Source organism: Phaenicophaeus curvirostris, chromosome 18, assembly GCF_032191515.1.
Source record: "Phaenicophaeus curvirostris isolate KB17595 chromosome 18, BPBGC_Pcur_1.0, whole genome shotgun sequence".
Classification (NCBI taxonomy): Eukaryota; Metazoa; Chordata; class Aves; order Cuculiformes; family Cuculidae; genus Phaenicophaeus; species Phaenicophaeus curvirostris.
Window position 1 is genome coordinate 16,321,564 of NC_091409.1, and position 20,737 is coordinate 16,342,300.

Genomic DNA, 20,737 nt, shown 5'->3' on the forward strand with positions numbered 1-20,737 from the left:
AGCTGGGGACCAGAAAAGACCTTGGGACAGAGGTTTTCTGTGACTGTCCTGGGCAAGTTGAAAGCACTGCGGAGTGAGGCAGGTTTACAAAGTGATTTGTGGGGTAATGTGACAAGAAGAAAGCGTTCCTGTATACGTACCACTGCTTCCACAGCAGGTGAGCTGTCACCGACCACTAGCAGGGCAGGGCACCTGATCAAAACCCAGACAGAGAGATGTTACTCACAGCACATCTAAGGGATTTCTGAGAAGGCTGGGCTCTGTGAACCAACAGCCTCATGAAAAGTTAACAGTGCTCAGCAAAATCCCTATCTGCCGTCAAATTTTGTTGCACTAAAACACCCTCCAAGGCTTGTGCACGCACCCACACTGTCCCCTCCATGCACACCAACTACCACTACTGTCACACACACTAAAAGATGTGCCTAGGGCTGGGAGAAACACCATCCCCGGCTGCAAAAGGGAATGTGCTCTCTGAAATGAAAATCTGCTAGGAATTTAAAAATTACCACATCCAACAAGGTTTAATGCTTTTGAGGCTGGCTACTGGTCAGCACTGTAGCTTGGTTTGGATTTCAGGCAGCAATACAAAAGATATTAGGGAATAGACTACACTGAAAAATGTCAGGGTATCAAAGCCCTTGTTGGCAAATCTGTGCCTTCAGATCCATTTTTCTGTGCATTCTAGAACAATTAAAAATCGTTGTGTAAAGCACACAGAAGGTCACTGACCAAGTGGTTGTGAATTCACACTGTTCATTTACAGATGTAGGTAAGAATGGGCTGGCTAGAGACCTCGATTTGTGTGTTGACTAGACAACAATCAGACTCGAGAGGCTCTGAACCACAGCCCTCAGAGCCTGTGGAGTGCCACCTCAAGGAGACAGAGGATTGATATGCAAGTCTGACAAAGAGATCCACACTGCCACATTAAATGTTTTAAGGGTCTGCAGATCCCCGAGTCCCCTGAACGCACAGAGAGTTACAGCTGCCTGTATGACAGAGAACAGCATGACTGGCTTTTCCTGGAGCCCAAGTAGGGAAATCCACCCCTTAGGCAAGATCTAGAAGGTTTGGCTGTGGATGCCTAAACCATTCCTAGGACTGGCAGAAACAGAAGTCCATACATTGTCCAAGAAGCACAGGGCAGAGCCCAGCACAGTGCAAGGGAAGAGCCCAAAGCGCAGAGCCCAGCCCACAGCAAGCACTGCAATGTACAGTCTTCATGTGCTATACACACTGGAGATAATGGATTCCTTTTGCTTTCTGTCTTAGAACCTGAAAATGTACTTATGCTTCCCCAGTGCTGCTTATCACTGGCTCTCCAGTGTCTGTCCCTTCCCAGCTGTATCCCACATAGAGTGTCCTCTCCCAAACAACAAAGTCACCGCCAAAGTGGGAAAACATCCCTGCATCTTCTGCATTCAGAGCCCTCTGCCATCCCTGGGAGACCGTGCAGGTAACAAGGTGGGGGAAGGCAGTTAGTGTCAGCCAACAAAAACTTGCCTCCCTCATTTTCCATGCAAAAACTCAAACAGCTCAGCAAGTTCTGTGCCTGCTGGGTGGATTTACTGATTCCTCTGCCTCAGCCTTCTGGAGACTCTCAGCGAGTTCTTCATGAAGGGCCTTCCAGACGCCTCTTCGCCTTGCTCCAGCTGACAGCACTGCACCAAAGCCCAGGACAGCCTGGACGGTCTGCTCAGCGCTTGGGCTGGAGGGGTTCTTGCTGAGAAGCAGCAACAGTTTTTCTGCTGCAGGGCCTGCGCAGTGACTGACACAGGTCAATTCAGAGCAACTTACTTGAGTGTTTTTGCAGTATTTTCATTGATGCCAAGAACTGGTCTCTCAATTTCCAGGTCTCTGCGGCTGGAAGACAAAACAGAACAATTCTCCATCAAACCAGGAGAGGAAACTGTTTATCATGGGAGCATACAAAATCCAACCAGGTGTGATGGCTCCAGCAGCCAGGAAACAGGTTATCACTCTCCATGACCAGGAGCAAGAGCAGTAGCTGCCAGAACACAGGATCCATGCTCTCACAGTAAGCTGGCTGCGTGCCTAGAGAGACAATCTGCTAAGGTAGGAAAGGGTCACTCAGGCATGAGCCTGAGCTTGGCTCAGGACAATGGCTGAAGACCAGGCTTAGGACAACGACTCGTATGACATAATATGATGTAATATCCAGTAGAATAATACGTACAGCAGCGAATCTACTGAGCATTGAAGCTCTGGGAGCAGTCTAGCAGGCAAAAAAGTATACTGTACCTGTTGTATGAGGTGAGGAACAGCTGAAGGTTATCTTGGTTGATGTCCTGCGCGATATGAAGCCTGTATGTTTGGATCAAATCCAGATTTGCCTGCAGTTCCTCCTGTACAAAAGCAGAATAATTGAAAGATAGGGAACATTGTTCCCCCAAATAAAGGAATGATACTCATAAAAACACTGAAGCATTAAACTGCTTCCACAGACATCGTTCCCCTATGAACAATAATGCAGAGGGCAGCAGCTCCATTCTGCATTAGTACCCAGGCTACAGGAAGTGACACAACTGTTAAGCGCCATACTCAAGTAAGGTCACTATGATTTTACAAATAGCAATGCTTGTGCTGCTGCAGTAGAGTACAAAGGTATCAGGGATGGGGTAACTCCCCTGCCTCGGTGATCCTTATAAAGATCACTAGTTTAGGAACGTCTTCTGCTTATCCTTAATGTTAAAGAAGCAAAGCTTTGTAAGTATGCCCCTGGACTAGGACCAAATGAAAATATCCCAACTCCCAGTTCTACAAAGAAACTGCATTTCAATGAGTGCTAGAGCGAGACAAGGAGTAAAGGGAATGCAAGGAAGCACTGCATATAATGAAGGGGCTTGAAAGCAGAGTGGGGTGGGCTTGATCATCTCAAAGGTCTTTTCCAACCTAGTGATTCTGTGATTCTATGAGAATAGTATGTGCTCTGAGCAGAAGGAAGCTACGTGACTCCTTCCCGTGCTGATGTTTGTGGCTGCAGAAGGACTTCAGGTCAGGGATTGACCTGTGTGTCGTATATAGAGTGCACAACGCACAGACCCTTGCAGTTGCCCAGTACGCTTGTTGGTTGGGAGCCAGTAACGCTCAAATAGAAGGCATTGCTGTATCCGATGTTTTCAGGAGGGAGTGGTTTGCCTCTGCTGAAACTGAAGGGGAAGATGAAGAGAAGAATGCAGCGGTTCAACATCTGAACACATACAATGCCCTGCAGTCAGCTCCCAGTTGATCTGTGCTCTCCCTACAGCCCAAGGCTTCCGTCTTGGCTGCAGACAACCAGCTGCCACTTGTTTCAACAGAGGCCTGGGCACCACAGAGACAGGAGTTCTGCTACTGTGTGCAACATTACTTCTGTGGGACACATCTGGAGCCTGGAGACAGTCAGGGCAATTGAGAGGATGTGCATGATCCCTGCAGTGTGCAAAGCCCTGATGCCAGCTTGCCATGCAGAGAAGACAGCACTATCTCTCACAATCCTTGTTTGATGGACCAGAGCTATTTCAGAGCAGAACATACAAAAGTGATAGCTCCACATACATTGCACAGGCAATGTTAACATCTGCTGGGTACTTACATGGCCAAAATGATGTGCCAAGACAATATCCACTATGTTGGTTGTCCAGCCTGAAAACTGAAGAGTGACCATGAATGAGGAGGAGGGAGACTAACTGGAAAATGCAGTTTCATTACAAACTTCAAAGCAGCTCCTCAGAAAAAAAACTTAGAGATACTACCTAAGCAATTTAAGAAACAAATGACTGATGCTTGGGATGGGTGTGCAAGGTTCCAAAGAATCCTGTGCATACAGAACACAGCTCTCCAGAAACCTGGAACCCTGAATAACTGCACATGGCCAGAATAACAAAATAATTAAAAGATCCATTCAGCCTCAGCCCAGTGAAGCCTGAGGAGAGTGGAGAGCTGAGGGCTCAATGGCCACTCATCTCCAAGCAGTTTACCAGGATTTCTCATTCACCCATGATCACACCCAGCCCTGCTCCTGTGGTGGAGGTCGTACTATGACCAACCTGAAAAGGCAGCCGGGACAGAAAGGAGATGGAACAGTTCTTGCCACAAACGCCTGCACTTTTTCTTCTTACTCTACACACTGTTCGTTAAGTGCTGGGGAGAGGAGATGTACAGGAGAAGGAGAATCTCACCTTGGATGCTGCCCAGTCAATCCAGCCCTTTGCACATGGATCAACATTAATAAGAACGAGTCCCTCCACCAGATCAGGGTGGCTGAGCTGTGGTGAGAGAGCAGAGGCACACTTAGAAGGGTGATTCAGTCCACACGTTAGTCAACAGCAGGCACAGCACCTGGAAACCTTCTAGCAAAAGGAAGACTCTGTGGGGAGCTTGTTCTGTGCCAGGCAGGCAGTGGCCTTTTCACAGCCTGGCCCAGAGCCGGCTCCCAGCCAGACCTCGCTTTATGCAGTTGTTGGCTCTGACAGACTGACTGCTCACACGGCATCTGTGGCCTGAGCTGGCCCCAGCAGGGTCTGCCGGTCACCCATGGTGTCAACACACATCCTGCTCCAGCTCCAATGTATTACAGGGGTGTGGGCAGCAACTCACTCTACTCCAACCTGGCACCTCCAGGAAGGACCTGGACTGTCTCCTATGCCCGGCAAGTACCTCCTTCCACTCCTCAAGGAAAAAGCAGTCTCCCGGTGGAGATATGGCAAACTGGCACGACTTGGTGAATGCCACAGGAGTTGGTAGTGAGCCCCAGGAGCACCCACAGCCTGCGGAGCCCTGGGGACCTCCAGCTGCAGGGGTTCCTAGCTCAGCTCAGGCAGCGCTGCTGTCACTGCCTGCAGACACCTGCTCCCCTGCTCCAGCCTGGCAGCCCCAGCACCCTGCAGCTCACCTTGGGACAAAATGCTATGAGAAGTGCTTGCAAACACAAACCCAGCAACCTAACATGACCTGTGACCTTCAGGCTCACTCCAAGGTTGAAATTTTACAGCAGCTCTCCCACTCCACTGTGTAGATTGGCACTGGTTAAGCAGAAGGAAATAACTAGGCATGGTGGGCACGGTGGGGAAGGGCTGATGGCTGGACTGGATGGTCTCAGAAGTCTTTTCCAACCTTAATGATTCCATGGTTCTATGAACTACACCCTCAGCAAGAAACTGTCTACAGTCCAGGTAGCGTGGCAAGGTCTTTCTAGCACTTCACTGAGCTGAGGACAAAGGCTCGTTCGTGTGATCTTCTCTTTAGCAAGACTGAAAACTATCCAAAATACAAAAGCAAGGAACAGAGCAAATACCAGTGCCTCACACTGCCCCAGGCTCAACCCTGACTGAAGAAACAGGAAGCAGAGAACTTTCTGTAGGAGAGGCAGCTGCATGGTGAAGTGGCTTTACAAAATAATAACTGGCCTAAATCACAGAAACCTAGAATTGTCTGAGTTGGAAGGGACCTCAAAGCCCATCCAGCTCAAACTCTCCTGCCAGGGACACCTCCCACCGGATCCAGTTGCTCAAGGCCCCAACCAACCTGGCCTGGAACCCCTCCAGGGATGGGGCAGCCACCACTGCTCTGGGCAACCTGGGCCAGGGCCTCCCCACCCTCATTGTGAAGAATTTCCTCCTCATGTCTAGTCTACATCTGCCCCTCTCCAATTTATATCCATTCATCAATTTATAGCCATTAAATCAGCAGCAGCTCTCTGCACCCAGCAACCCGAAGCAAACTTTACTAAGAATGACAGAATTCTGTATTTTTTAACACTGTCTCTGAAAGATTCAGACAAATTCCTGGGCTGCTAAACTATGCCACTGTTTCACATGCTTATCAACACTCTGCCAGATTAAAATGTAGAAGTGAGTACTGATAAAGCCAGCGCTCTCTCACCAAAGAGTGGAGCACCAAATCTACTTTCTTCCAGTTAAAAAGCACGTTCCTCATCAGTGCTGGCTAACAGCACATCACCAAATCAATTGTTTGGTGGATTTGATGATCTTGGATTTGATGATCTTAAAGAACTTTTCCAACCTAAACGATTCTGTGAGACACTGAAACAGCACACGGTAATGCAGCCAGTCTTTGTGAAGACACGAGGCTGGATATTCCTAGCAGCCAGGATGGGCAATCCTGACTCAAAGACGACGTTACAATCTCTCCATGTCTGTCATAGCTTCAGAGTAGCCTTAGCTCCAATTTAACCACCTGGACACAAAGTAGCTCTCGCAAGTCTCCCTGCAGGCCTACTATAATTACTGCTCTTTTGCCAGTACTCCACAAATGGTCAGTCTGAGCCGTGGAAGACCTCAGCTTGTATAAGTCACAACGAAATGAAGAGATACTTACTGCACACCTGCTGAGGACATAAGCACCAGCTCCCAGTCCAATCCCAATGAAGCTTTTCAAGCTGAAATACAGGCATTTCACAATCAGCAAGGATAACGAGCTCACAGCTGAAGGATCCCTAAAAGGAAACCCTTTCCCCTCCCTGCATTCAGATGTTCACTTATGGTTCATTTTCAAACCAATCCATCAGTGATGCAGCAGCCATAAATTGTCTCATGTGCAGACAATGTTCTGCTTAAGAACCAGATAGGGTTACACAGGTTAGGAGATGCTCAGGCCTCTTGCAACAACTCAGTGAGCAACAGCAGATATTGTCAGCAGAGACAGAGAGAGGGACTGCAATGGCTGTATCCAGCTGGCTCACCCCGTTTCCTTTCAGAGACTTACTTCAGGTGTGTCAGAACAGCAGGCAGCATTTCAGCCAGTTCATCCATACTGGGATACTGGTACCTGAAACCCAAGAGAGACTGGAATCAAAGCACCTCCAAATACAGCTCAACAGAGATTACTTTACAGTTCTACCCAAGGAACATCTGACGGATATGTGTGTAGGTGATTATTTTGCAACAGTATTGTATATTCCAGCCAACTGTATGGATCCCATCCCCCAGAGCAAGACTAACACAGAGCTGTGTGTTTCGGGCAGTCAGACTCCTGTGGGAGGATGGACAGATGGATAGAGGAGCTCCAGCTAGACTGCAGCATGCTGGTCTTGGCCTAAGGTCAGAAAGATGGTACCAGCACTTACCACTAGTGAGGGCTTTACCCATGCCTCAGTAGTAAGGGAGTTTCATGAATGCCCCTTGGGAAGACTCCTTATCCTGAGAGTGGCCTCCCACTACCCTCAGCCTGGCAGGCCCAACTGGCTTAAACTGGGCACTACCTCAGTCGAGACTGCAATCCAGCCCGCACCTGGAACAACAAAGGTCTCCACAGAGCTCTTACCCCGATGGGAATGGGGGTGCTCCTTCCTGCTGGCCTGGGGCATCCACGTGGCACACGGCAAAGTGCTGAGTGATCTCTTGCATGTCTTCAAAGTTAAAGAACGCGTTAAAACAGGATTTGTCTACAACAACAAGAGAAAGAAATGAGACATTTCTTGCAGTGTCACTACAATCCTCCCTTCAAAATCACCACGGCACTAATGCTCACAAGCCTTCCCACCCTGCTGAAGGCCGTGGGTACTGGGTGATGCCCGCTGCTGTGCCCTGCTGCCTGCTGTGCAAAGGCACTGCCACGATGGCAGGGCAGGCAGACAAACGTCACCCCAGCAAGCATGCCCAGGAGCCAGGGCCCTGCAGCACTTGAGTACTCACAGCACATGCTGAGGAGCGAACACAACAGTAGTGCTGGGGAGGAAGACGCGGAAAGAGAAACGGAGCTGACTGCAAACATTACACTACTTCTGCAGCCTTGTAGAATGGACCTGCTCGCCTACGCCACACACGGAGAATGGATGCCCTGTGGCAGCTCTATCAGACAACGCAACAAGTCACTAGAGTGTGGTGGGTGGACCTATTTCCACCTTTCCACGTTGCCCTCCCTTGCCAGGGCTGTTGGAATGGACAAGTGGGTGTCACATGTTCTCTCTCCTGCAGACCTTTATCCTTTTACCCTAGAAAAACTTGTCCCAGCTCAGCTCCAGGTCAGTCCCGCTGGTCCCCACACTCAAAAGCAAATACCATGAATGACCACTTCTTCAGGGTCCAGGGAATGTGAAGGCTTACGGTTGAGGCCAATGTCGTGGTATGTGAGGATGACGGGTCTGTTCCCCTTGGGTGTGCCCCGCATGGTGACATGGACCACTCCGAAGGCTGTCTCGATGTCATGTTCCTGCAGAGAGAGAAGAAGGAGATCCTGTGTTATGTGTGCTACCTGGGCTGCAGGGAACACTAACTGAGGGTCAGCAGCATGGGTCTCATCCACACCTGAACATCGTTCAGCATCGTCCACAGCTGGTGGCTCAGTACAGCTCTTGCAATCTGCAGCCCTGCCAAACCTCTCTCCAACCACTGCCAAAAGCAGGTTGCTTCTGTACAGATACGTGAAGGAGTTGGGGCTGTGTCTTCCTGTGACCAAGTTCTTACTTCAGTGGCCTTTAGTGACATTGCTGCACCACAGCAGAAGCCGGGTGTTGTGTCCATCTGTTTGTAGGGGCTCATGGCATTGCAAATGCAGCTCCAGTCCCACAGATCAGCCCTCGCTCCCCAGCTGGCATCCCTCTCCCTCCAAACCACCACCAGCTCACAAGCTTCTTCTCAGTGTTCCTCCAACCTCTGACCTGCCCCGGGAATGTCCCATCCATGGGCAACTGATGCCAGGGGACAGAGTGATGCTGGAGAGGCTGGCAGCAGCCCCAGCCCCAGGGACCACGGACCAGCATGTTTGGGAGCAGCATGAGAACACAGCACAGAGACCAAAGCTCTGCAGACCCCACCACTGGCTGCCTTGGAGGTTATACCCATGCACAGGGGAGCGGCAGCAGCTTCTGCCTTCAACAGCACTAAAAATGAAGGACACAGATCTGCACCTCACTGCTCCCCGGGCTGCCCGTCTGCTGCAGACACACCTTGGCCACGAGGCTAACAGCCCATCTGATCTTGACCATCCTGCTGTAACTAAAGCTCACTGCAGCTTGGCCCGCCAACCCTGATTTGTCTCCCCAGGGAAGGCTGAGCACTGTGCCTTATTTGAACATTTTTTCTTCTGCATCAGGTTTGGTAAAGTGCTAGTAAAACACCCTTGGGCTCCTCCAGCAGCTGGCACAGACACAGGCAGTTGTGCTGGTCTTCATCTGGGTGTCTGTTCAGCAGTTTCATGACCTGTTTCCTGATGACTTGCCAGCAAACCAGTGCCTTTTCCCAAGAAAAATATTGAGGATTCTGCCCTGTGTCTGGCATATGAGAAGAGAAGGACCATGAAGCCTCTGGGCACCTATCTGATACTTGTCTGGTGCAGAAACAGAAGCCACGATCTCACGGTGACAAACACACAAGTGCCCATGAAGCCGTCTGAATTTAACTAAAACAGCTGCAAACATTGGGATAACTACAGACCTGGGAAAAGCTGCGGAGATGGCAGTATCTGAGTGAACAAGGTCATCTGTAAGTCCTCTCTCTCATATACAGTAATCAAAGCAGAGGCATGCTCCGACTTACTGTAAAAAGCATCAATTTTCTTGATACTAAAAAACCATCAGCTTAGGGAGCAGCCTCATGGCTCAGCCAGAAACTAGGATATTACAACTGCAAAAAAAATTTTTTGCTAGTTTACACAGAATTTTTTTTGTCTTAAACAGTAATTTCCACCAACCTGGAAGTGATTAGATCAGCTACAGTGCAGAGAAGAGCACCCGGCATGCAGCACATCAGAATTTGCCTTGCCCCTCCTCTCTGGGCACTGCCAAAGGCTGGCTGTGGGGCAGACTGATTCTGTTCTTGCAGTGAAAGATCCTCTTTTCCCCACCTGTATTTCTTTTCATGGGCCCTAAAGCCTCTTCCCCTCTCCTCTTGGAGGCCACCCGCAGCCTTCTCCAGGTTGGCTCTGAGGGGTAACCAGACAGCTCTGCCTGACCTCACCGTCAGAAGAGGGCTGAGCATCACTCGCAGGCATCTGCTGCAGTGTGTGTGTGGAGAAGCTGAGTTCCTACACAGCAGGACCTGACCGCACTAGAAGCAGGCAAGAGAACGTGGTGTTATACAGCTTGATGCTCACCTAGCTCCCTTTCCCTTCAGAAGGGCTGTGGGCCAAGGCACCCTGTGCAGGTAGAAAATAACCACTCCATGTGTGCAAAGGGAGCGTGCAGCAAGGAGGCACCAAAAAGCCCAGGGCACAGCCTCTGTCTTCTGAGCCTCCAGGAAACCACCAGACTCTGCCCTTTGCATGTCTGCTCGGCTCTCTGGGTGGCTCTGCTAAGCTGGGCAAAGTCCTGTTCTGTGCTCCAGTGGGACAAGTTGTGAGCCATGGCAGTGGCATTCATAGAATCATAGAATTGCTTGGTTGGAAGAGACCTTTGAGATCATCAAGTCCAGCCATACCTGTCACCACTACACCAGATCCCTGAGCACCTCATTTACCTGTATTTTATATTCCAGGGATGAGGACTCCACCACCTCCCTGGGCAGCCTCTGGCAGTGCCTGAGGACCGTTTTGGTGAAGAAATTTTTCCTGATGTCCAATCTGAACGTGCCCTGGTGCAACTTGATGCCATTCCCTCTCATTCTATTGCTTATTATTTGGGAGAAGAGACCAACACCCACCTCGCTACAACCTCCTTTCAGACAGCTGTAGACAGTGATGAAGTCTCCCCTCAGTCTCCTTTTCTCCAGGCTAAGCCACCCCAGCTCCTTCAGCTGCCTCTCATAAGGCTTCTGCTCCAACCCGCTCCCCAGATTCTTTCTCCATGGTCACAGTTTTTAACAAGCCCTTTAACAAAACTGGCAGCTTTCGGACAAGGCCAAGGCAGCACACATGGCTGAAACGGCAGAGTGCAGCAAACTCACGCAGAGTCCAACCCCCAGCTGCACTTGCCTCACTCCACAGCTAACCAAGTGGCTGATTGCCATTAAAAGCTGGTCTCTGCCAGCTCTGGCAGTTGTTGGGCTCTGCCATAAGCAGCTTTAACTCACTGACCTAGCAGGAAGCTATCCAGCTGCCTTTTATTGTTTTGTAATCTTATTGTGTTAGATTTCTGCCAGGTCAATGCATTAAGAAGCTCCCAGAGAGGTCCGGCAAATGCCGGTGCTGGCGCAGAGCCTAAGGGAAGTACACGGGGTAGGAGAAGAAATCTCCCTGCCCTGAGCCCAAGGCTGGGTAAACTGACTCACATCTAATGGAAATGCACCTCCAGAGGATGAGGGGTTTGCAAGTAGCAGCAAAAGGTTGATGATCAAACAGAAGCACAAACGCCAGACTGAGCCAACAGTGAGAAAAACGCATAAATCCACAAAAAGCTGATGACGTTAAGACAAGTTAGCAGTGCGGTTCTGGATTTACACACAAACTTGCTGATAAGTCAAACGTGCTTCCACTAGCCAGGATCTGGACAAGGCATTGAAAACAAATACCCACTCCTCTCTCAAGCTTTTGCTCAAGCACCTCAACGTGCATCGTGCTGCAGGCACTTCTGCCTTCTCAAAAGGCCAAGTTGAGCTTCCGGCTCTCCAGTAGCGAAGGGAGAGATTTTCCTTGAGCTCAGAATCAATCCTTGCTCTCTCACTTCCCTTGACTTTGCAGACTGTGTAAACTGTGATTTGGGGAAATGGGATCACCCGCTAAGAAGAGGCTTTTCATGTCAGCCCCAGGTACCAGTTCTGTCTGCTGAGTACAGCCCTCGCTACCCCTGCAGTCATGCTAGTAATTCAAACACAGGCAGGACCCACTGGAGACAGAGGCAACCTGAGAAATCCCACTTTGAACATGGCTCAGCAAGTGGCACTTTAAAAAATTTGAGATACTAAATCTGCAACCTTCTTCCCTGCCCTGTACAAAGCCTTGGACTGGGAGTGCTTCAGGTTATTTCTTTTTCCTCTTGCTAGCTCCTAGACAACATGAAAATCATCCTCTTGGGAAGCAGCATCCCTCCTCTGCTACCACTGCTTAAAGCCTTTTAGTTTTGTAAGGATTTCTCCAAGCTCTACAAAGCGAACAGCAGAGGCTACACTGGAGCTAAGGGTCTCTACATTCACTTTTTTTACCTACATTGTGACACTGTGCTGATCTCCTTCCCAAGATTGCCTGGAGAGCTAAGACTGAGTTTCACCCTCAGCCTCCCTGCAGGTACTTCTATGTCCAGCTCTCCAGCGAACTTCTATTTTCACTGAAACTTTGCCCTGCAGCTTCAGGGCTTCATCTTGACCTATGATTGCAAAGAACAAAACCATTTTCAGATGTCACATGATTACAACACACAACTTCCCTGTCACCTACATGTCTTTGAAACAGCTCTCCCACATACCACAGCCACGTGACAGCATGAGGTGGATGCTTAACACAGGGCTTATGCATCATGCTTTAGTCTTCAATAGTCTTCAATAGCCTTCAAACCTCTAAGACAATAGTCTTCAAACCTCTAAGATACAACTGCTGCCTTGAATGGCCAAAAAACTGAGTTATTATTTCATTACATCATTACTGGTTTATTATTCTTCCAAACATGGAGCAGAACAGCCCAGTTACAATGGTCATCTAAGTGGTCAGTAAGGGAAGAGCTGGCCAAACACGTTTTTTTCACATCCTTCCTGTGACTACGTGTTTCCTGCCAGCCTCCCAGAGAAATGTCCTGCTGGTGTCACTGCTTCCACAACCACTGCCCATTTGCAGTTCTGCCTATTCTCTCCCGGTATTTCCCACTGCTCATGTAGAACTGTGGTGTTGGGAAGTATCAGACACTTGTCATCTTCTCAGACACTGGCATGCTTTGTTCCTGTCTCTGTTAGGCCAGCTCTGACACACTGCAGCAGTGCAGCTTGAGCAGGGATTCATGGATTGACCAGAGATTCACCTCGCAGCTGTGTGACCCCAGCTGTGGCCTCAACACTGACCTGCTCCATGGTGTGGAGAAGCAGTGACAGACATGAGATGGAAAAGATGTGGCCAGCACAGCCAGGTTTTAACAAGTGTGCAGTCTGCAGAACAAGGGAGGTGAGCGCAAAAGCAGATGATCTACAGCTGTGTTTTGAAGAGCTTGATAAAATCTAATGTTCTTTTAGGGACTGGAAACTTTATCAGAGGTTCCTCTGAAGAGATTTTATCTTCTGCCCTTACTCATACAGTAGGTAAAAAATAACCAGCAGCTGCAGAGAACTTGCTGTAGCCAGGAACTCAACAGCAGGGGCAGCCTGGCGCTCAGCAGCCACTGTCGCTGGCTGTGGGCACCAGGCTTGTGACGCACACACGCCACACAGCAGTGTGCTGCTGGGAGACAGAGCAGAGACACCAGCCCTGGGCAGGCAGTGGCTATTGATCAACTCAAACACGCTGGGAACCACAGCTTCAAAAACAAGCGGCTCCCTTGGTGCACGGACGGGAAAAGCCAGGCTAGAGGAGGATCGGGAGAGCAGCTGTAGCTGGTCAGACCAACACTGCAGCCGGCCTCCTGATTTGACTTTAAAAGTGGGTGCTTGTGAAAAATACCTAGAGGTAGCATGTAGTGGTACTTCTCAAACACTTGCATCTCGTAGCAGTTTCCCTTAATTTTCGCAACCTCTAACAATCTTAAGGTCAAAAGAGACTTTTGGAACTGGAAGTGTAGTCTTCACTTTGACCACCTCTTCTGAGAAGTGGGCAGTCACCTCTGCTACCTGTGCCTTCGGCACCTGCCTCTCTCCGTGACCAGAAAAGTCAAAGCTTAACAACGTATGGGGTGAAGAACCACTGCATCCCCTACCTGGTATCTGCTAGCTCTGTCTGAGATCACCCAGTCCTTGGTCTGAGAGATGGGGAATGACTGATCCCATTTCCCTAATCCGCAGCAGTGACAACCAAATAGCTTGCTGCGGTTCCACTCCATGTGCCTTTTTCTGGGCTGAAGAGCTCTGGACTGGCCAGTACAGGTACAGCAGTTTTGTGACCGTGATGCTGTTCTCCAGAGCTGCCCCGTTATGCTCTGTCCTTTCTGAGAGCAGGAGGCTGGCAGCAGTCATACACATGTGGGCATGCTGTGCATTTACACGGTAGCACAATGAGGCTGCTTTGTTCTCTTGTTCCTGATAAACAAGAATTGATTTGCTTTGCTGAAAGCCATGAGCGCCGAGCTGACATTTTCACTCATCTCTCACAATGTCAAGGTCTTACACCTCTGGATCCTCACCAGCTCTGAGCCTGCCCTTTTCTAGTCCACTGGAGGATGGTTTTACTCAATGTGCATCCCACTTTATGTTTACCCAAAGCGAGATAAAAGTTTGCCAGTCCACCTTCCAGCACTTTTTCCACACCACTTGAGAGTAGATTTAAGCAGGGTTGTTTTATTTTATTCTTTTTTATTCAATATTTCATCCATGAAAGGAACTCTCCTCTGGCCATATAGGCCTTGAAGTCCCTTAAGAGTCTTACGACTCCTTTTGGTAAGGGGTCTTGTCTTTTGGAAATCCAAGTAGGCTGCATGAGCTGAACTGTCTTCTCCCCCAAAGAATTCCAACAGCTCTGCAGAGCAGGACTTCTTACCTTTACAAGCCCCTCCCACCCCATTAATCCTTTCCCAATATTTATCCATGTAATTCATCTATATTCTCCTCACAAGTTTTCCAGTCTGTCTGCTGTAACAGGCAGTGAATGCCCACAGCTCCTCTGGCTTCTGTATAAATTGTGTTACGGGTGAACACTGCAGTCCTTGAGCACTACGGACTCACCTCTTGCTTAGCAAGTCAACTATTTCATCTTTAAGCTCATTTAAAACTCCTGGGTTGATGCACCCAGCCCTGGAAACCTGCTATAAAAGCAGATATTGTAGCTGTTTTACAGCCTCCTGCACCAGGCACAGCGGTTTGAGGCAGGGTCTCTGCTGACTCCCACAAAGAGCATTCCAGTGCGGTAACTTCTGCAAGCTGCTCCATGGCAAGCTTGTGTGCAGAAATAAATAAATGTAGTTTCTTCTGCTACAGTGAGATCTTCCCTGAGCCCCTTCTAGAGCCTGAGCAGCCTCAGCACCCTCCAAACTCTCTCACATGGTTCCTTTTCTGATAGGTTTGAAACAAGATTATTATTTTTTTCTGCCTTTCCGAGTCATCTTTCAAAATCCCCTTTGCCTGCTTTGTTCTGGTCGTATATTTAATCTGCTCGAGTTTATAACCTTTCCCACTTCCTCCAGCTTTTTGAAAAATGCTTTTTTGTTTTCAATAGCCTCCTCTCCCTTCTGCTCAGTCAGGCTGGCTCCCTGCACCATTCCTCATGTCTGCGTTGATGGATGGTGGGAATTTGCTTGCCACTTCACTTACTTTCCATAAGCTTCTCCATTTCTGTTGCAGTTCTTGGTTTGAACTTTTGAGTGCAAAACCAGGGGTATTCTAGGGTTTGGGTTTGTTTTTTTTCCCAAAGATGTTGACCTGGGGTTCCCATCACCAAGCATCTCTTTGAAGTCACTATTCTAACATGTTCCTCTGCACGACATCAATGAGGGCTCCTCCTCCTTAGAGCTCCCTAGCTGCTTGTTTCAGAGAAATCTGGACCTTAAATGGAGCATTGGTGTCATGTCCCACAGCTACATCTGTCTGACACAGGGCAGTGAAGCTTCCTACCCTTGATTGTCTCCTGCCCTTGCAGCTTTTTTGATCACCATCTTGGGCACGCTCACAATTACAGACAAAACATAAATTTCTTATTTAGCCTGGGATTTCAGTCTAAGGGGAATTTAAGTTATTCACTGACATTAAAGCCAAATCTGATCAACAAGCTTCCTTTAAAGGTGGGGAGGCCCTGGCCCAGGTTGCCCAGAGAAGTCATGGAGGCCTCATCCCTGAATGTGTCGCAGGCCAGGTTGGAAGGGACTCTGAGCAACCAGATCCAGTGGGAGATGTCCCTTCCCATGGCAGGGTGGTTGGAACTGGATGGGCTTTAAGGTCACTTCCAAACCAAACCATTCCAGGACTCTATGATCCACTGCATTCTACCACCACTTGTATCTGCCCTCTCCTCCCTGTACACTGTAAACAGGTATTAGTGTTCCACTGTCACTGTCCACCAAGAGGGACCTCAACTCACTTCTGGGACCTCAGACAAGAATACAATAACCACTGGCAGAAACAAAATAAAACTGAGATTTTTGGGTGCAACTTTCTGTTACAGGTTGGCTGTCTGGACGACGAAGTTCTATTGAAAAGAGTGCATCTCTTGCCCCTCTGCCCTGCCACATGTCCAATGAGTTGATGGTCTCATGGAAACCTGTAAGGAGGAGTGCAGGGCTGGGGTTTACAGTCCCACCACATCAGGAAACCAAAGCAGCACACCCTGCAGCCACAGGATCCCATGTTTGGATGAAAATTAAGGGCTGTGAGGGCCCACACAGTGGTACAGGCACCGACTTGCCCTACACTGTGAAGATGCACTCAGGCAGGGCTTGGGCAGAACAGAGAGCAGCCAGGAAAAGGTCACCAATGCTGCAGACCACCTCCAATAGCCCTGTGATGTTTGCTGCATGCCTTACGGCCCCAGGTCCAGAGAATCACTGCTTTCAGTTAGAGCCCTACACGTTAGAGAGATGTGCGTGAACCATAAGGGCTTAAATGTTGGAAAGCGATAAGAGACATCCCTAAGAGCAGCTTCAAAACATCTGAGATTAAAGCCAAACAGGAACTGCTAGGAGGTGCTCCCTGCTGGGGATTGCAGAAGGTTCAATTAGACCAGGACATTATCCTACTTGGCCATAACATCTTTGAATGATTCTTAAACTGGGGAGAAAGATGCACACCCACCTGTGAATGCTAAACTCTAAATGCACCATCGGACAGACTGTGGGCAGAGGTGGGCACCTGACCGGGTGCACATGGTTCCAATGGAGAAATGGAAGCAAGGACAGAGCCACTGACAAGTGCCACAGAAAACTTCCAATATGAGAACATTTCCGAGTGAGGGAAGGAAGCACCCAACAGCAGCTCCAGCGGCACCAGTGCCTGAGCTCCAGAGGCTCCCAGGCAGCAGAGGTATCCCAGTGCCAGGCTGCAGCAACTCCAAATTTCAGCCATGCTTCCTCAGCTCCCGGGCAGAGTGGGCTCCAGAGCTCAAGTTTCAAAAATCATTAAAGTCTGAAGCAAACCATTTGCTTCACACTGGTAATGTTTAATGGTGAAAGTTCATATTACCACTTTTCACCATTCATTTGCTAAGTTTCATTTTTGGTGTAACCAGATGAGTTTCACTCCTAATGTGAAGCTGCTCAAAGTTCAAAATTAATTTCTTGGAAAAGCTGAGAACTGATTTAATTTGGAGACCCAACAATAAAAACTACATCTGTGAAATCCCTTCATTTATATTTTTACAACTCCAATCTGGCAGAACACAGTGCAACAAGGTGTCTGCTGCTCCCATTCTGCTCCTGCTCCAGCCTGTCAAATGACAGTGGAGGGCTACAAACACTTCCACACCAGTGAGCTTAAGGATGCTCAGGTCCTGGTTCATCTAAAACAAAGAAATCGCTGCTGCCACTCTGCTGTGAGGGATAGGAGATAGTTGGGTCAGGCTTTCCCCATTTCAGCAGTACTGAAACTATAGCTACAGCTATTATCTACTTTGTCATCTTTGCCAGTCTTGGCAAAGGTGGAAACAATAGCCGCATGCTCCTCAGGCAGCCTCTCACAGCCATCAGCCATGGGGAAATTAGAGATCCCATTGTCTTGCTCTTTGCAACTGCTGCCCTCACATTTACAAAAACAACATCATAGCCTTTAAGCTAAGGAAAAATATTGTAAGGCTGTAAAGCATCATCATCTGGTAACGCTCCTCATTACAGCGCCAGGGACCTGAATGCGGTTGGTAGGTAAGCGCCTACACCTTCTCTCTGTGCAAAAGTATTTTGGAAACAAGAGAGCTGAGGGAGACGGCTGCGTGGGCAGTGAGCCTAAATCGGATTTGAAGCAACATCTTGAACTAAATTATTCATTTCCATACAGAGCAGAAATTTATTAATAGACAACGCAGTATGATCTATGCAAGAAGGCAACGGTTCCGAGTGCTTCTGTAAGTGCTTCTGTAATTGGATTAAGCCTTAGAGAAACGCTGGGTGAGAATGAAGAGCAGCAACAGAAGAAGGCAAAGGCTCTGGTTACACACAAAGGTAGCAGGAGACAAAGGTGCTGCTGGGCTGTCCCCAACCTATCCTTGTATACACAAACACGCCTTCGTGTGCTCCTGTGGCAAAGGCACACAGTGCTGCAGGACAGACCCAGGGTGTGCCTGCAACCCTTCCTCACGCTCTGCACCAGCCACAGAGAAGCAGCAAGTCACTTCCAAATCACAGGCTCTGCTGAAGAACAGACACTGGCTCCGCTGCAGAGACTGCAGCCGAGTGACCTGCAGGAGCACAGCTGACAAGCGGTTTTGTGCTCCCAGATCAGAGACCACGAACTCCAACAACACAACACTAAGAAGGACAAGGAATTAATGACAACCTCTATGTGTTGGAGATAGAGCAAGATGTACTTCCGTTTCGTGTTTCTCCATCTCCTGCTCTGCCCATGTGCTATGAGAAGCAGTTAAAGGCACAATCTTCTTGCAGTCCAGTATAATCCAGCTCAGTCCAGTCCCCAATGTCATAAGCAAGGCACCCAGCACTTAAGAATACGTGATGCTGCTTACTGCTGCTCCAAGGATCAATCCCCCTTCCCCAGCTAATGCAGGAAACTGGACCTGCCTGGATCTATAATAGTTCTGGGTGAATGGAACCCCATGCAGACCAGCTCTCACTGGCACAGAGCTGTCTGTGGGTGGGTTTTCCCAGTACTCTGCATCACTGTTTTGTGTCAGCAGCAGATGAGGTTGCAGCCTGCCCCAGGGGCTGCAGACAGAACAGGCTGATGCCTCCAGTGTTCCTCCATCCCCAACAGTGGCCCCAGGGTACTACAACCTGCAGATACCCAGCCTTTGTCTCCCTACACCAGGGAGATCTGAACATCTTAATACACAACCCCACCTCTCCAGCCTGTCCAGATCCTTCTGGATGCATCCCTTCCCTTCAGTGTGTTGACTGTGTCACACAGCTTGGTGTCATCAGCAAACTTGCTGAGGGTGCCCTCAATCCCACTGTCCATCTCTGCGACAAAGATGTTAAACAACACCAGTCCCAATGCCAAGCCTTGAGGAATGCCACTCGCCACCAGTTTCCACTCGGACACTGAACCGTCGACCACAAGTCTTAAGACCACGAACATCTTAAAACCTCCTGAAGAAGAGAAAGTAAGGCCATGTTCTTGTGTCTCCAAACCTCCGGTGGCCCTGGGAACTAGAACTGAGCTTTCCTCCACTGGTAGCTGGTGTTGCAACTACTCATCAGCTGCTCTGAAATACCATTAATGGGTGTTGCATAACGGATGGAAACAGATCCGTGGCTGCTAGTGGAGAGGCACCATTCATTTTTCTGAAGGCAGGAAAGGGGCAAACCCCTTTCTCAACCTAAAGCACATGCATTTGCTTTGCTGCAAGAACTCAGAGACAAAAATAGCAAAAGCACAGGAACTTCAAATACCACATCTGCAAAACCAGCCTCGACAGCACATTGCTGTCACAGGGTCCAGAGAGCAAAAGTAACATTTAAGTAAACCCCAGGGAAGGCTTGCGCTCATGCCTGTAAAAATACAACTCATGTTTCAGCCCAAGCCCAGCAAAATACTTCCAGAACTGCAGTTTTACAGCAAACAGGTTCCTAGATGGAAAGCCAGTGATGGAAGGAATCGGAGGAAAAGCTGCCTAAGAAGAAGTAGTACTAGTACTCTAGTACTGATAATAACAATGAAAAAATCCAAAATAAAATTCCATTTTAATAATTTTTAGCTTTATAGCTGCTGTGATGGCAGCAGAAGTCAAAAGTCACCACCTACTTTAGTGGTGATGCCAGTTTTAATAAGATTGGGGGCACCTCCTAATTTAGCTGGCATTAAAAAAAACTTGCCTTCTAGATCAAAACATCTTCTGTGTTGTAATGAATTTCACTCTAGCAATGTCAGCAAGAGAACAAAAGAACTTATTGTACAAATCAGAAGAACAATGACCCTCAATATCCTAGAGCAAATGTTTCACTGCTGGTGAGAACAGCTCCCCTGTTATTCATACACTGAAAGCAAACACTTCCTCAAAGCGCTAATGTTTCATGGTATTTCATTACAATATCCAGAAGATGCTTTAAAATATCTTGTATTCAATGCCACTGTGTAGCAATCACAAACTGACTTTAATGATTTTGTTAAAAAATGAACAGTTTCAGTTCAAAGTCTATGCCATCAGCGAGTGCAGGTGATGGGATAGCTCAGTAACCTCTTCTCCTGCACAGCAAGAAAAAATAAAGCAAAGAGATCAAGCTAGGATGAACAAGCTTTTAAAAATGTGGACTAAAAAGCATCACACAAACATACTTGTGAAAGAACTTCTCCACAACTAAGTCAATAAAACATGAAAAGTTACACTTTCAGTAGAAAAAACTGGCAAAGAACTCCTCGTTAAGGTCTGTGGTTAACTCTGAGCGTTTTGCCCTGTTTCATCCTGGGCACAGGCACACCACGTACCTCAACATGTTTAATTAATTCCAGTGATGCACAGCCAGTTGTTGTGCTGGAGAGCTTGAACTTCTTCCCTCCACGGGTTTACGCATGTCTTGTCTTTTCTGTTTCAGCTGGACTCTGCATCTCGTGGACTCAATCGTTCCTACCGCTTCCATATCTTGTGAGCTTCCTGCAGATACTCTGCCAAACCCCAG

General features: G+C 48.5%; 1 protein-coding gene across 3 annotated transcripts in view; it reads right to left on the reverse strand.

The window, feature by feature from the left end:
- NDRG3 (NDRG family member 3) overlaps nt 1-20,737 on the reverse strand; it is a 69,910-nt gene that overhangs the window by 6,004 nt on the left and 43,169 nt on the right. For all 3 annotated transcript variants that reach the window (XM_069872210.1, XM_069872209.1, XM_069872208.1), the window contains exons 4-12: nt 8,070-8,175; nt 7,288-7,408; nt 6,730-6,792; nt 6,343-6,403; nt 4,185-4,271; nt 3,599-3,655; nt 2,266-2,369; nt 1,801-1,866; nt 141-192 (exon numbers count right to left, since the gene is read on the reverse strand). In XM_069872210.1, the coding sequence (XP_069728311.1) occupies nt 141-192; nt 1,801-1,866; nt 2,266-2,369; nt 3,599-3,655; nt 4,185-4,271; nt 6,343-6,403; nt 6,730-6,792; nt 7,288-7,408; nt 8,070-8,175 (717 nt within the window). The remainder of the gene's footprint in view (nt 1-140; nt 193-1,800; nt 1,867-2,265; nt 2,370-3,598; nt 3,656-4,184; nt 4,272-6,342; nt 6,404-6,729; nt 6,793-7,287; nt 7,409-8,069; nt 8,176-20,737) is intronic.